The sequence below is a fragment of the Gadus macrocephalus genome, chromosome 5, assembly GCF_031168955.1.
Source record: "Gadus macrocephalus chromosome 5, ASM3116895v1".
NCBI classification, from domain to species: domain Eukaryota; kingdom Metazoa; phylum Chordata; class Actinopteri; order Gadiformes; family Gadidae; genus Gadus; species Gadus macrocephalus.
The window spans coordinates 14,635,144-14,651,932 of record NC_082386.1 but is presented as its reverse complement, the minus strand read 5'-3'; the positions used below and the strand labels follow the sequence as shown (position 1 = coordinate 14,651,932).

Sequence of the window (16,789 nt, the reverse complement as noted above, 5' to 3'; positions counted from 1 at the left end):
CTTAGAGACATGACTTACACTGGGTGGGATGAGGAGCAAAGTAACGCATAAAGAGGTCTAAAATTATTAAGTTTTTGGAAAATCACACAGAAATTGTACACTACTAAACCATCAGGGAGTTTATATTATAATAATAGTGTGTGTGTCTGCTGGCCTTTAAAACAGCAGGTGTGCTTGTTTGGGTTTTATTATTTAAAAGTAAATTGAGTTCTTCAATTAGTTTTATCGACAGCTTAAACACACACTCACATCTGGCTTTTCCCCTTCCTCTTCATTCGTTGCTCCCTTTCCAGCCACCTCCTGCTTCTTCTCTTCTCCTCCTCCTTCTCCTCCGTCTGTCTTTGCCTCTGGCTGCTCCTTCTTCTTCGTCTTCTCCTCCTCCTCCCTCTTCAGCCTCTTCCTCTCGTCCCTGATCTTGCGGACGCGGCTGCGGGCCACCTGCCCCCTCCGGTGTCTCTGTAGCACCAGCGCCGCCTTGCGCTGCCTGACGAACCTCCGGCGCAGGATGTGCTTGCGGAAGTGCTTCTGCAGCGTGAGCACGCTGCTTCGGACCTGCTTGAAGTGCTTCCTGTCGACAGGGGGGAGAAAGGGGGTCATGCTGATTCTGACATCGAGAAGGCGAACAAAGCTGTCGTCTGACGTGGGTGAGGGGGACATCACTGGCTACTATGTTTTTTTCCAAGTTTTTTCATTTTCAAGTTTCACATCATCGCACATAGGGTGAGGGTTAGGGGTTTGGGCTAGGGGCTAGGGGTTAGGGGTTAGGGGTTAGGGTTAGGGGCTAGGAGTTAGGGGCTAGGGGTTAGGGTTAGGAGCTAGAGGTTAGGGGTAAGGGGTTAAGGTTAGGGGCTAGGAGTTAGGGGCTAGGGGTTAGGGGTTAGGGGTTAGGGTTAGGGGCTAGGAGTTAGGGGCTAGGGGTTAGGGTTAGGAGCTAGAGGTTAGGGGTAAGGGGTTAAGGTTAGGGGCTAGGAGTTAGGGGCTAGGGGTTAGGGGTTAGGGGTTAGGGTTAGGGGCTAGGAGTTAGGGGCTAGGGGTTAGGGTTAGGAGCTAGAGGTTAGGGGTAAGGGGTTAAGGTTAGGGGCTAGGAGTTAGGGGTTAGGGGTTAGGGGTTAGGGTTAGGGGCTAGGAGTTAGGGGCTAGGGGTTAGGGTTAGGAGCTAGAGGTTAGGGGTAAGGGGTTAAGGTTAGGGGCTAGGAGTTAGGGGCTAGGGGTTAGGGTTAGGGTTCATCAGCATGAACATTTCTATCTCAAATGTATCTTTGGGATTCTGATGTTTACTTTCCATTAAATAAATTCATAAATTAATCTATTTGATATTCTTGTAGTGTTGCGTCGCATGTTAGGCATTTTGTATTCTGATGAGCATGACGAGTGCTCTTTGAGTAAATGAGACATTTAGAAACAAAAGTGCGGCACGGAAGCGTGTTTTCTTAACGTTTAAGGCATCTTACCTGGCGGAATAGGCGAGCAGGTGGGCGCGGATCACCATGGCAGCCGCCCGGCGCACCTCATCGCGGTCCTTCTCCAGACGCTGCTCCAGGGCCTCCTTCATGAACACCTGAAGGGGCGAACACAGGGGGAAGGCAGGGGCGGTTCAATCTTCAACGCTATTGATACATTTTGTACAAAAACAATACTTTCACGTGAACCATTGCCACATGGATTCATAAATTGAGGGTTTAAGATCATTTAAATTGCCTTATTCACCTAACGGCAAGCATGGTTCCATCCTGGTCATAGATGTTGGCTAACTGAAAGAGGAATTTTACATTCAGTTCCCCCTACCAGTTCGCGTTTGGAACCAAGATGGCCGCTTGGTGAAGAAGACCGTTTTAGATGAGTCTACTGGACAAGATGGCAGCAACTTTGTAAACTCTTACTTTGGTCTTGCCAATCTGCCACTCTTTCTTAGTCTTGTCATATTTGGTCAGAAGGTCCATGTTTTTTTTCTTATCATCTCCGACCGTGGACACCTTGTTCTTGGAGATGATCTTATACCTGGGAGACGGGAGAAGTAGTTATGCATTTGCACACACTCTTGAGGAGAGAGATAGAGAGAGAGAGAATATGTGTATGACGGTTGTTAATACACACCGTGAGAGGAAGTCTACAAAAGTCCTTCGAACGGGGAATCCAGCGCGACGGATTTTCACCGTCTCCAACATCCCAGAATACCTCAACTGATTTATGACGACTTCCGGGTCAAACACGGTTGGATTCTTTTTGGATGAAAACCATACAAAATTAAGAGAATCAACATCGATTTTCAAATATCTCAATCCCATTCCATTGGTAATTGGACTCACCTTCTCCATGTTGGGTTTGATGCAGCGGATGAAGAAAGGGTTGGACACACTCAAAGTCCCCATGAGAGAATGGAGGGAGTCCTGGAGAGAACAAGTAACAAGAACATCCTTCAGTTATTCATTAACGTAGCAAGACATAAAAATCCACTCTTCAATCATAATTCTCGGCAGAGATTATCCCCATGGTGACATCAACTGTGTATAACATTGTTGCTCATTGTTTCAGTCTCAGGCATCTTTTGTGATCAAGAAATCTGACATTTTATTAAATGTATTTATAGATTTTCATGTATTTGTTTTACAAAATGGAAACATGATAGAGAAAAGGGGCCGTTCTTTGTCAAGTGATTGTCATGTTGAGTGTGGGGGCACCTGGTTGAGTTTCTGAGTGTCTGTATGTGTGTGTGTGTGTGTGTGTGTGTGTGTGTGTGTGTGTGTGTGTGTGTGTGTGTGTGTGTGTGTGTGTGTGTGTGTGTGTGCAAATGAGCATGTGTGTGTCCTTGCAGGCATACGTGTGTGTGTCTGTGTCTGTGTGTGTGTGTGTGTGTGTGTGTGTGTGTGTGTGTGTGTGTGTGTGTGTGTGTGTGTGTGTGTGTGTGTGTGTGTGTGTGTTTTCCTGACCCTGAACTGGGAGCTGACAGTTGGCTTGCGTCTGGCTGTGCCCATCTTCAGAGTCTCCTCGTTGTTTCTGCTGCCCACCTTCTCGAACAAGTCGTAGATGAAGTCCAGCCTGGACAGAGAGGGAACCCATTACTATTATTATCCTCCAACCAAAACTGAATAACTCCCGACACAAAAGCTCCGGGTTTGATCCCCAAATGGCCACCGCCTAATTGTAGGCTTCCTTGAGCAAGACACCTCACCCCTACCTGCTCCTTAATGACAAGGACCTTAAGTCACTGCCAACTGCTGAATGACTAAACAGAATAACTGCCGCCACCAATCTACTCGTCCCAATGCATCATGTCTTTATTCACCAATACGAGAGATGTAAAGGTAGAGTGTTTCTTAACTGATATCGGAATGGTTCAATAGCTACTGACTTTACTATACTTTACTGTACCTGCTCTCTTTCAGCATATTGAGGATGTCGTCTCTGAAAGTGTCTCTGTTCTTCTCCAGGATTCCTCGCACATCATACAGAACCTAACAGAGTCACACATAAACACGCATCACTCACAATCAGCCCTCACCCTAATGGAGAGGAGGTGTGGAGGATACTAATCTGGACTTTAACTCACCTCCCCAGCGTAGTGTTTGATGCCAAACTGATGGTCTGCAAGCCGGGGCTTCACATAGTAGGGATTGGTCTGCAGAAACATAACAACTTTGGTTGAATAATACTATTACTACTACTACTACGATTAATAAGTTCATTATATACTACGACTACTAATTTCTGCTAGAGCAATAATATGGTACTATTACTACTATTTCTACTACTACTATGACTTCTCAGTGGCGAGTGGTGACTTTTGACCCCCAAACGCAGGCTTGTGATAAGCAGTGCCAGATTCTGACTACAACACTATGAAACGCTCATCAAAAATATGCATTGGATTTTTCCTAATTATTTGTTGAAAAGGCATCTTTCTGCCAAAAAATATATAGTATTTTTTTCTAAAATACTGTAATAATGTATGCGTTTGATTACGGAGTCACAGCATTGGGTACTGGTGCATGAATCTTTATCCTAGGAAATGTATCTTGCTGAGCCACTAGGGGGCATTGTTGCACTTGTGTCACGTGATTAAAAGGCTGAGGTGAATTCAGCAAATTTACTCCCGACCCGCACTCGCTTTCCCCCACTCCCTCTCACCAAAGCGGGAGATGACAGAGCGCATTGCCTGAGATATGCTGAACACCGGGCAGCATTCAGGCAGCATTTCAGCGTAGTAGATTCACATAATAGACATCGAAACCCAACGGCCCAACTGCAGTCATCATTGTTGTTAGAAAATGAAACAATCGGAGGAAAAACAACAAATGTTGTAATGTTTAAACAGAAATAATGTTTAGTAGATCTTAGTACAACTACTAACCCTTTCCCTAACATTAAATTACTACTGTCTACTAGACTACTGCTCCTACTACTATTATATAACTATGACAACAAGAGTAATAGTAAACTATAATACACACCTATTATACTACTAATATAAGACTTATATTAATTGCAGATTTGTTTGATAGATTCCCAGGAGGTATTCATAAGTACAGCCCCTTGTTAAACTCAATGTTCTCTAGAAGACAGACAGACAGATAGACATGTGGACCATCTTACAGAGTGTCTGCTGTGCAGCTTCTCCATCAGGGTGAAGTCTGTTCCCTTTGGGAAGCGGCTCTCCTCATTGACCAGAGCCAACATGCCCAGTTTCTAACCGACACACACACACACGCACACACACGCACACGCACACACACGCACACGCACACACACACACACACACACACACACATTGGGTTATAAGTTCAGCTCAGATAATCAGGTTCATGTGCTATTTATATTTTTTAACGGAAGCAAATCCAACACACACATCATCTCTCCGATGAAAATAACAGTTTAAGCTAACATAACAGGGATAAAACTGACGGCTGTAAAAGCACTTACATCTCCCAAGTGACTTTGGACAATATTGTAATGTTTCCTGCATCCATCCAGGGGACATTTAGCTGATGGGTCTGGTCACTCATGTCTACTCTATATTATAACTTAAAATATATAATTTGGTATATAATCTAAAATGGTATATAAATGAAACCTTTTCTATGAGGTCAAGGCACTCTGCATTGTCCATCCAGTCAATTGCGTCCCATTGGACGCCTTCCCTGTGGAACACAAAGAAAGACCAAAGAAATTAAGGACAAAAAATAAAACATAATGACACACATAAAACAAAAGGGATAGATCATGTCTTTGGTTTGATCCACAACACGATCGACAACAACACTATCAAACAAATATAAATCTGACTATCATACTAATGTAGTAGCCTAGCTTGGAAAGGATAGTTATGACCTGGGTTGTATTACACTCAACACATTCTTAGGACATTAACTGGACATAATATATAACATAACAGGACATAAGGAACCGAAACATTTTCCCATGTAGTCTCATTAATCTGTACCTGTTGTACTCCAACTGCTCCAGCGAGAAGATGTGCTTATTGAAGTACTCTTGGAGCTTCTCGTTGGCATAGTTGATGTTAAACTGTTCGAACCGATTTACCTTGAGGGAGATAACGCAAACACACACACACACACACACACACACATATAAGTTAAGTGTTTGAACGTGTCTTACCGTCGAGTCTGCTGTGCTCAACAGATAGAATGTGTCAACGTTTTTGGTTTTCACCGTGCAGAGTTCTGACCTCAAAATTCTCGAAGCCAAAGATGTCAAGGATACCGATTGATTTGAAGTTCTCTTTCCCTTTGACCTTCTGATTGATTTTGCGGACGATCCAGGAGAAGCACTGTGCGTACAGCGCCATGGCAACCGAGTCCCGGGAATCCACCGCCTGTGGAGAGGAGAAGGAAAGTAATTGTCACTGTTGAAGCCGGAAAACAAACACTTTGAGAAAAAAATGTGGTTTGGCTTAAGAACGCAATAGAAGGGGGTTTTGTTATCCCCATGGTGACGACCCACGCCGACTTTGGGATATGAGCGTTATAACAAGCAATGTTGTGTAAGAAATGCGCCACACACTGGGGCGTTATGCTGTTGGTGTACGGGAAGCCTAACCCTCTCTCAAACGTGATCTTCAAACTCAAAATGAAATCCACACACACCCCATCACCCCTATAAGTGTACGAGAAGCGTGACTTTCTTTCAGACGCCGCAGTCAACCACTGCCTAGAGAACAAAGGTCCACAGAGGTCCACACATGCCCAAGTGTTTTGAAAGATAACAGAATTCAGAATTCTTATTGAAACTCATTTTAAATATTTTTTTATTCACAATGATTATTTGTGTTAAAACATAACACCAAGTGTTGTTTTAGACTACGACAATGACTACAGTTGTGCGGTGGGGTTTCGTGTGTGCGTTGGCGTGCGTGTGTTGCCATGTGTGTGTTGGCGTGCTCGTGTTGTCGCGTGTGATTTGGCGTGCACTTGCTGTCTCGTGTGTGTTGGCGTGCGCGCGCAGTACCTGCTCTATGGTGAGGGGGGAGCAGATCTCCTCTCCTCTGAGGATGATGGAGCGCTGTGTCAGCACCTCAGAGAGCTGGAAGCAGTCCAGACCCAGCAGGTCACTGGCATTACTGACCACTAGAAACACACAGCACACACCACACACACACACACACACACACAGACACACACACACACACACACACACACAGAGACACAGACACACAGCTGTTAGTTTGGTGGGTATGTTTGTGTGTGTACAAGTGTGTGTGTGTGTGTGTGTGTGTGTGTGTGTGTGTGTGTGTGTGTGTGTGTGTGTGTGTGTGTGTGTGTGTGTGTGTGTGTGTGCGCGTGAGTGTGTGCATGCTTGTGTGAACATCCACAGCATTGACTACCATTGGTTTGACACACCAATCAACCAAACACAAACTCACATTCAACGGCCTGCACGCCCAAACACGCACACGCGCACACACACACACACACACACACACACACACACACACACACACACACACACACACACACACACACACACACACACACACACACACACACACACACACACACACACACACACACACACACACACGCCCTCAGGTGCGTCTGCATGGGCTCACCTTGCTTGGTGGTGATCTGAGCCCCTCCGGCGGTCATGAACTCGATGTTGCCCAGCTGCAGGACTCCAGACAACAGCTGGAACATGTCCCTGCTCTCCTCCTCCGTGAACTCCAGCACCTTCAGGGCCTCCTGCAGACACACAGTTCACGGCATAGTGGACAAAGCTTCTCCTTCAAGGGTTCAAAAGATCAAGGCTCCATCCAAAGCTCTGCGGCTTTCATTTAAAGAAGAGGATTTAATGACCAAAAATGAATCCAATTTCTTCTTGACCCCGACTATCACGGAAATAAAGGGAGCGCGTTTGGTCGAGTGTAAATTTGCCATTTTAGGGGAATGACACCAACCATAACACTGTTGTAGAGCTCTTTGTCGTTCAGGCTTTTGTCCTTGATGCATCCTGATTGGTTGAGGTAGTGGAAGGACTCAGGGGGTTCACCCAGGAAATATTGTTCTTTGGGAAGGGAATGCAAAATGTGAATCAAGAGTAAGAAACAGGTGAATGGGTGGTGGGATAGTAATTGTTAGATTCCCAAACAAACAGGTACTTTGCTGCATCCTTTAGCAAGATACCTAACCCCTACATGCTCTCTAATGACATAAATCTATATTCAGGCAGTAATAGTAATAATTATAGTAATAATGAACAACCCTTCAAAATACTTCCAGAGACATCATCAGAAAAGTAACCTTTAAAAAAATATATTAAGTAAGAGTGAGAATGTCCGTGGATTGATCAGGTATTTGATTTTAATCAGAAAAGACAACTTCCACCATCGGATGTCTGACGTCACACAATAAGAGGCGTCTCACCCTGAGCTTTCCTCACCTTTATGGTCCTTAGTGGCTCCGGCTAGCAGAGCGTAGAAGATGTGGTAGTTCCTCTCCCCAGGGTTCTGCCTTACCACACGGTTCTACACCACAACCCATCCACAAATAGCATCAACACAGCTATACGCATATGAATGAACAGTTTTCAAATGTCTTGGTATGTGTTTTCAAGAAGAGTAAGTGGAGTCCTGTATGGATTGACATTTTATTTGAAGATTATAGAATTTGGGTGACAGGTTTACCTTTTCCAATAAATCTGAGAGGCAAAGGGTTAAGGAAAAAACATAGAGTAGTATGTTACTGTGATTTATTTACATACCAGGCTTCTCCCAAAACCATGATCTACTACCACAACTGTGATTTGCGTGATTTGTAGAAATTTTGAAAGCAGCGTATGTGATTTTGGGTCCAACTACCAATGTTTCATTGACCAATAGTTTCTCTAGACTCTGACGTTAGGAAAGAAGGTGACACATGAAAGGATACAGTCAAACACACAGCCTCCCTGGATGTTCCCGCCCTCAGAGAAGTGCAGCTGGATGAACTTCCCAAAGCGGCTGGAGTTGTTGTTGTAAACAGTTTTGGCGTTTCCAAAGGCCTCCATGATAGGGCTGTAGAATAACACAGTAAACAACATTAATATATTGATACACACTAAGCATGTGTGTGTGTGTGTGTGTGTGTGTGTGTGTGTGTGTGTGTGTGTGTGTGTGTGTGTGTGTGTGTGTGTGCATATCTGTGCTGTGTGTGTGTGTGTGTGTGTGTGTGCATGTCTGTGCTGTGTGTGTGTGTGTGTGTGTGTGTGTGTGTGTGTGTGTGTGTGTGTGTGTGTGTGTGTGTGTGTGTGTGTGTGTGTGTGTGTGTGTGCATGTCTGTGCTGTGTGTGTGTGTGTGTGTGTGTGCATGTCTGTGCTGTGTGTGTGTGTGTGTGTGTGTGTGTGTGTGTGTGTGTGTGTGTGTGTGTGTGTGTGTGTGTGTGTGTGTGTGTGTGTGTGTACCTGCTCTGAACTATGGCCTCCTCCACGCGAGTGCTCTTCTCCGTGGGGGGGGTCCCTGCTGAGTTCTGGCTCATTACAGACAGGAACTGGAGCAGCAGCTTGGTGCTCTCCGTCTTCCCTGCCCCAGACTCACCACTGCAACACACACACACACACACACACACACACACACACACACAGACACACACGCACACACGCACACACACACACACACACACACACACACACACACACACACACACACACACACACACACACACACATGCAAGCACCCACAGGTGTTCCACTTGTTTACTACATGCTTTAATCTGATTGGCTGGACAGCTTACAGTGTGTTGACCATGGCCTTCGCTCTGACACACAATACGATTACGAGAGACCAGCCTGACCCACTGTCCAGCCGAAAGTATTTGGTGAATTAGTTCCTATAGAACTTCATCACTTATATTTTGTATAACTTTCATCTCTGATGTGTACATTTTAAAGCAAAGCCAATCTTGAAACATATTTCATAGTTTGATGCCTGCTCAGTTAATGGGAGACCGATATTATTGGGAAGATTCCTGACCCAATATATTTGATCATGGATAAGAAGATATTATTATAAATGACTAAATAAAGATTTTACAATTATAAATGATATGCAAGATTTGTGAAATATTTCTTAAAGGTGTTATTCATGAAAATTGTTGTTTCAGGTAACACTTATGTGGTGACATTCAAGTTACATAATATACCACCAGGTGTGAGTGTGATTAGCCATTACAAGCCTTTTTGAAAATCTGCCTCTTCTGTCTTCTGGGTGTCCACCTAGATGTATGACGGATAATGGCTAATCACACTCACACCTGGTGGCATAAAATGTCATGAACACAAAAACTGTTTTGGTTTTTCAAACCAAATCCAGTTGGCAGCCCCAGTTCCAGCAGGCATCGTGCGGACGGGGGGGTGAACCGACCTGATGAGGACACACTGGCTGTCGTGGCGCTTCCAGATGCAGCGGTAGCACTCGTTGGCGATGGCGTAGATGTGCGGCGGTAGCTCCCCGAGGTGGTGTTTGGAGTAGAGCTCCACCCGGTCCGGGTCGTACATACCCGGGATCTGCTTGTAGGGGTTCACCGCCGCCAGGATGCTGCCGATGTTGGTCTGGAATCAGATGGTACCGGGATTAATCTCAAGCGGGAAATTTGTGACGAAGTGACGATTCAATTCAATTCAATTTTATTTGTATAACCAATTACCACCATTACAGTCTCAAAGGGCTCAACAGGCCATATATTTTTCAAGATAAGACAAGAGTCAGTCAGAATATTATGTACTTTTATAATTATAAGAGACTTTACATGCCTTATCATAGATATCCCTGGGTTAGAAATGTAATTGGAAATAATATGATTTCAATTCCATAAACTTCATGTGTGTTAAAGTACTCAAGTACTTTGCATTTTTAAAGTACCCGTGCTCCTTAATGACCTGTATATTTATCCACTGTTAGTCGCTTTGGATAAAAGCACATGCTGGATAAATCAATGTATAATCTGCATCGATTCATTATCTTTAATCATGCTGCAAAGAGTTTGTGATGAGTGATGAGTTTTTGAAGCGTCAAGGCAGGAGCAGCGACCTTGCTCCCTAAACTGATGTTCTCATCAGAATAGTGTGTGTATGTGTGTATGAGGATATCAGTTCACTCACTCACACACACACACACGCACACACATGATTGCCGGGATGTGTGTACAAGCCAGGGCATCACATTTCACGTTCTATGCATCTTTACCTCTATACCTAACAAACTATGTGTGCTGGGATGCATCTTTCCATTGTTGTAAAATGAAGAATGCATGTGTGCTGCTCACACACAGACGCACACACAAACACACACACACACACAGACACACACACACAGAAACACACACACACACACAGAATGCTCACACAACTGGTTGGTTCGTGATCAGCTTGGAGTAATTCCTGTTCAGACAATATTTCAGCATCTAGATTAGGTCCTTCCCATTTTTATATAATGTCTGTAGAAAGGAGTCCCTGTTTTTTCGTCACGAGGGCTGTTAACTACCATCAAATGATGAACTATTTGGCTGAGCTTGTGTGTTAAGTGTGATCCTCTCCAAATGTTCCTGGTGTATTATCTCCTTTGAGTTGTTAGAAAAAACGATACTTTTTATCAGATTTTGTGAACACTCAAAATTGGTTATGGGGCAAGTACATGATTAGTCTCTCAGCAACCCCAGAGGCAGGCTGTGTGACGTAGTTCTACAGCAACGGATTCAAGCTAATGCTTCCACTCTTGTGAAAGAGGAGGACATGTGTAACATTCTTCGTATAAATGTGGGCAAGTGTGGACCACCATTCTCTGTCTTTCTTTCTTTGTGTTATTCGCTGTGTTGTTGTTGATGTTATTCTGTGTTAATAGGATAGCTACCACAGGACATTCTAACAGTATCTTTCCTCCAAAATAAAGGAAGGAACCCTCTGTCCCGATCACCATCTCTCTCTCTCTCTCTCTCTCTCTCTCTCTCTCTCTCTCTCTCTCTCTCTCTCTCTCTCTCTCTCTCTCTCTCTCTCTCTCTCTCTCTCTCTCTCTCTCTCTCTCTCTCTCTCTCTCTCTCTCTCTCTCTCTCTCTCTCTCTCTCTCTCTCTCTCTCTCTCTCTCTCTCTGCCAGTGTCCCTGACTTTGTTAGCACCCTATGTAGCTCTACAGCCACTTACAGCAAAGAGACTAGATAAAAAAAAAAATGTTTTTCTCCCTCTAAAAGCCTCCATCCAAGGCAAGGTTACTGGAAGAGATAGCGGACCATTAGAAACAGGCATCGATGTACAGTATAGGAACACATGACGCATGCATTTACACACACTGGGTTACACACTGTCACATCTTTCCCTCCGAAATTGATTACTCCACTCCCTGTCCTTGTGTTTCTCACATCTCTGATTGTCTTCACTCACCTTGATTGTTTTTACCTTTCCCTCATTAACATTCCCCTCCCACTTTATTTAGTCAGCGTGTTTCCCTTCCTCTGTGCCAGTTTGTCTTCGTTCTTTGTTTCAAGCTTCCCAGCATTTTCTTAGACATTATTACGGTTCCCAGTTTTCTGAGCGTGCACGCACACGCACACACACACACACACACACACACACACACACACACACACACACACACACAGTAAGATTTTATCAGACAGCAGCGAGTCCATCGAAACAAGGTGTAGCTGTGACGCTTTACCTATCCCACCTATCTCCGTCTCTCTGTCTCTCCCATGACAGTGTTCTGTCCACTCTAAACGGCTGTGCGACTGTGTGTAGATCCGCCGGCTGGGAGGCGCACGATTCTTGTAAACAAAGAGAGGTACTTCCTCTCCAGCTTTTTTTAACTTTTGGAATACATCAGTCATTGGATGTGATTTTATTGATCACATGGTTAAAAATCAGGTGGAACAACCTCACCTCTGTTAGACTGTCCTAATACGATCCCCCCCCCCCCCCCCCCGCACACACTCACATAAATGCTGTCCTTCTTGTAGCGCAGGTGCAGGTTGTGCAGGATGGCGGCCTCGTGCAGCTCGGCCAGGCAGGACATGTCCTCCACCCCCTCGTTGCTGCTGGGGTGCATGGCGTACACCCGCTCCCGGGTCACCTCCGCCGTCTGCAGGTACAGCACCTGGACACAAGGGGAGAGTAGCTTTACTACTACAGCTATCACAGTCAACAAGACCCACGCACGGGCATAGGGAGGAAGGAGAGGAGAGGAAGTGGAGTCTCCTCGTGAGTAAGGATGGGTTACCATCATCATTACTTTTTATAGCTCATACAGACGCCACACATCTTCGCCCAGAGCAGCTAGGGTGAGGCGTCTTGCTCAGTGACACCTCGACACAGCTGGGAGGAGCCGAGGATCAAACCAGCAACCTACCTCCTGAGCGACTGCCGCCCTAAGGCACAGGCACAGGCGTCAGACATGAAGACAGAGTGATAGACAGACAGGATGGCTGGATGGCAGACAGACAGGCAGCAGTTTGGACAGACGGTATCATTTGGATATTGGGTTTGTTTGTACATCAGAATGCACAATGGAATTTCCTCCAATTTGCGATGCCTCGAGAGACCATAGTATCCCAGAGAAATCCAAAATAAACTGTTAGCTTCGCTAATAAAACTTCAACAAACGCTATGGAAGTTTCAAACACTAAAAATGACTTCCCATAAAACAAATCATTACAGGATAATTATTAGACAATGACCAAAATGCTATTATTACCAATCACATTCCTAAGCTCCTATACTTCCAAAGTCGTTATTCGTTGGGACGTAACGATATAATAATAATAATAATAAATGAAATGTATATAGCGCTTAATATGGTACTCTAATATACATGATATACATGATTTGTAGACTTCCATCACATTGAATTATAATCACAGGTAATATCAACGTGGAATTTTCAGTTGGAAATTGCAAAACATAATTGGACAATACTTTTGTAATGATTGTGTATGTGGACAAAGGCCAACGATCAAAGTGGAGGAATGTCGACTCAAATCCATATGGAGCGTAAGAGAATACTTGATGAACATTTTAAATAAATTAAACCACCGAGCGTTAGGTCTCTCCTCATCTTGCTTCTATGCCACCCGTAGCCATGGCAACAGGAGAAAAGAGAGCATGAGGCGACACCCCTGCGTGGGTAGTCGTCGGAGAGAGAGATAGCTACTGGAAGAGAGAAAGAGCTATAGGAAAAGAGAGAGAGAGAGAGAGAGAGAGAGAGAGAGAGAGAGAGAGAGAGAGAGAGAGAGAGAGAGAGAGAAATTAGAAAGAAGAATGGACAGAAGCAACCAGATACACTGCTGCTCACCCATCTGTAAGACACAGGTGAATGTAGCATGAAGCTTATTCAGGTTACAGACACACACACACACACACACACACACACACACACACACACACACACACACACACACACACACACACACACACACACACACACACACACACACACACACACACACACACACACACACACACACACCATACTGAGTAGCATAGTTAAGGCCTGAAAATGTATCAACGTATAAAGGCTGTGCATATTCTTCATAGCCAAGTCCTGCAGTCTAACAATAGTAGCAGAGACAATACAAAGTGTGTGTGTGTGTGTGTGTGTGTGTGTGTGTGTGTGTGTGTGTGTGTGTGTGTGTGTGTGTGTGTGTGTGTGTGTGTGTGTGTGTGTGTGTGCATGTTAGTTCATGTGCATATGTGTGTGTGTGTGTGTGTGTGTGTGTGTGTGTGTGTGTGTGTGTGTGTGCATTTGCGTGCGTGTGTGTGTGTACGTGCGTGTGCATGCATATGTGTTTAGGCTGTTGAAACTATCAGAGGAGGCAGACTCTTTTATTCTCCATGCATCCAGAAGTCTTGCTTCCTAAACAGACGACCCTCAAACGCCGTCTCTCGTCTGATGACCTCTGCAGGATGACAGAGCTGGATAAGTGTCCTCGGGGGAGAGGGAGAACTGCTCATATTGTTCACAATGTTAACCACTACTCAGCAGTCCTGGCCCTGATTTTATTGCTGTTTATTGCCGATTCAATCAATGTTTCACTCACCTCTGCCCCACTCAGGGTCCTTATTTCACATCTTATTCTGCTCTATAAAGTACAAGGCTTTTTCTAAAAGGTGTTCACTTCAGATGTTATATTTATAAGATGTTATAAAGAACTCTGAACTGATGATGAAAGTGATGTGAAGCCGAGTTACTGGTTACTCCTCGAAATACTGTGAAGTACTGCTTGGCTTGTCTGCTGGGTAGGTGACCAAGTATTTGAACTTGTAATATTGTTGCATAACAAGTCGTCCTATTGTGAACCCTGTATTTTTAGCCAACTTAATGAGCTCCACACAGATGGACCACTGATACGTTCCATTAGCCGACTAAGTGCACGGTGAGTGCAAGCACTTTTTAGGATTTTTCTGAACACTGTACACATTTACTTAATAACAGCTTTCACCTGGTTAGTGGTTATGCAACACAAACAAAAAATACAATCCAATACTCTTCCCTCGCATAGTTTTTCCCTGCTCTTACCCAGCATGCACCGCTGGTGTTGGACAAGTGCATTCGCTGTGTTGAAATAACAAATATTTGCTTGCTAAAGGGGTTAATATAACAAAGACAGGAAATTGTGATTGGCCATACGTGGGTGGGACCAACTCATCCAATAGAGCTTTCTCATGATGTGTATTTCACGTGTGGATGATATTGTTGGTTTGTTCACCTTCTACTCCGAGACTACTAGTCTGGGCTTTAATCCTGACATGAGCCACACAAAGGGCGATGCAGGATTGATAAATAAATATACACACATGCATGCAGAAACACACACACAAGGGTGCACATACACCCTCACACGCACACAAACATACTCACAAACACACACACAGTACATGGCTTGTGTTATTTATGCTTCTCCATTAATTTTAGTAGCCCTCTTCTTTTCTTCCCTGTGCACGAGTCCTCTTTATTCCTGACTCCTTTAGAACTTAACATACGCCCTCATCTCGCCCTCTCTCTCTCTCTCTCTCTCTCTCTCTCTCTCTCTCTCTCTCTCTCTCTCTCTCTCTCTCTCTCTCTCTCTCTCTCTCTCTCTCTCTCTCTCTCTCTCTCTCTCTCTCTCTCTCTCTCTCTCTCTCTCCTGTTGTTTTATACCTTTCCCAACTCATCCTTCGTCACCTCCTATTTCCACCTTCCACCTCAGATATATAACATTTCAAAAGTACAAAACCAGCTCCCCCACACACACTCATACATATGCATGCACACACACACACACACTCAAACACATCCGGAAACAAGTCCTCCAAGTTGCCCTCTCTGCATCTCTGTATAATGGAAGACTTCAGAGAATCCTTCAATTTGATCTCAAAGACAAGTGCAATCCTCCTCTGCATCCCACAGCCAGTGGGGTTGGAGGGGAGATACGGCTGCACACAGAGGGGGGTAGGAGAGAGAGAGAGAGAGAGAGAGAGATACCCTGGCAGAGTGCTATGAACTGGGCGGTAAGCCTTTTAATCAGTGTCCTCTCAAGGATCTCACGCTAATTACAGCCCGACTTAACAAAGCCCTGTGACAAATGTCGGGAGGGCGTATCATATGTGGAGTTGGTTCTTAGGGAAGTGCTGATAAGAATAAGAGACTGAGAATCCAAAATGTGTCTCACATTTTATGTGATGCATAAAAATATGAATTAAAAATAAGTAAATGGTAAAAACAAATCGTGTGGACGGGCAGGATAATTCTAGTGATAAGGTGTTCGAACACCGAGTAAAACGATTCTGAGTTTGCACCCCAAAGTCAGAAGTGTAACATGTAGCCATGTTGGAGCCAGAGGCCTAACCCCTGTCCAAAATGATATGTATCTAACGGATAAGTTTGAGATAAAAGCATCTGCTAAATTACTAAATTGTTTACAAAATGAGCAGATTAATTTGTAGGATCCTAAATGAAACCAAGACAAATTTCTCATCTAAAGTCCATGGGCCACGCAGTTGCTGCTTCAGGCTCAAGAGTTACTTCAGTTACTCCATTTCTCTGTCAGGGTCCTTGAACTAATTTTAAAGGAGAACTGGGGATGGGGATCTTGAAGAGGACTTGAAGAGAATTTCAGACCCATCCATGGAACAGGAACAAACTCTTCATTAAAATACATTGAAGATGTCCGGGGGTTGATCTACATACACCCACACAGACACACAGACACACACACGCAGACACCAGACACACACACGCAGACACCAGACACACACACGCAGACACCAGACACACACACGCAGACACACAGACACACACGCACATGCACACGCACACGCACACACACACACACACACACA

At 44.5% G+C, this 16,789-nt stretch overlaps 1 protein-coding gene across 1 annotated transcript in view; it reads right to left on the bottom strand.

Moving 5' to 3' along the window:
• The window catches only part of myo10l1 (myosin X, like 1), a 35,412-nt gene that overhangs the window by 14,869 nt on the left and 3,754 nt on the right, over positions 1-16,789 (bottom strand). Inside the window, exons 2-21 of the mRNA XM_060052631.1 lie at positions 12,411-12,569; positions 9,849-10,036; positions 8,891-9,025; positions 8,365-8,503; positions 7,891-7,975; positions 7,409-7,515; positions 7,064-7,193; positions 6,463-6,581; positions 5,684-5,830; positions 5,438-5,538; positions 5,069-5,135; positions 4,591-4,683; positions 3,548-3,616; positions 3,370-3,452; positions 2,928-3,036; positions 2,307-2,387; positions 2,095-2,219; positions 1,881-1,998; positions 1,452-1,558; positions 250-568 (exon numbers count right to left, since the gene is read on the bottom strand). Coding sequence (XP_059908614.1) covers positions 250-568; positions 1,452-1,558; positions 1,881-1,998; positions 2,095-2,219; positions 2,307-2,387; positions 2,928-3,036; positions 3,370-3,452; positions 3,548-3,616; positions 4,591-4,683; positions 5,069-5,135; positions 5,438-5,538; positions 5,684-5,830; positions 6,463-6,581; positions 7,064-7,193; positions 7,409-7,515; positions 7,891-7,975; positions 8,365-8,503; positions 8,891-9,025; positions 9,849-10,036; positions 12,411-12,521 — 2,433 coding nt within the window. The 5' untranslated portion in view covers positions 12,522-12,569. The remainder of the gene's footprint in view (positions 1-249; positions 569-1,451; positions 1,559-1,880; positions 1,999-2,094; positions 2,220-2,306; positions 2,388-2,927; positions 3,037-3,369; positions 3,453-3,547; positions 3,617-4,590; positions 4,684-5,068; positions 5,136-5,437; positions 5,539-5,683; positions 5,831-6,462; positions 6,582-7,063; positions 7,194-7,408; positions 7,516-7,890; positions 7,976-8,364; positions 8,504-8,890; positions 9,026-9,848; positions 10,037-12,410; positions 12,570-16,789) is intronic.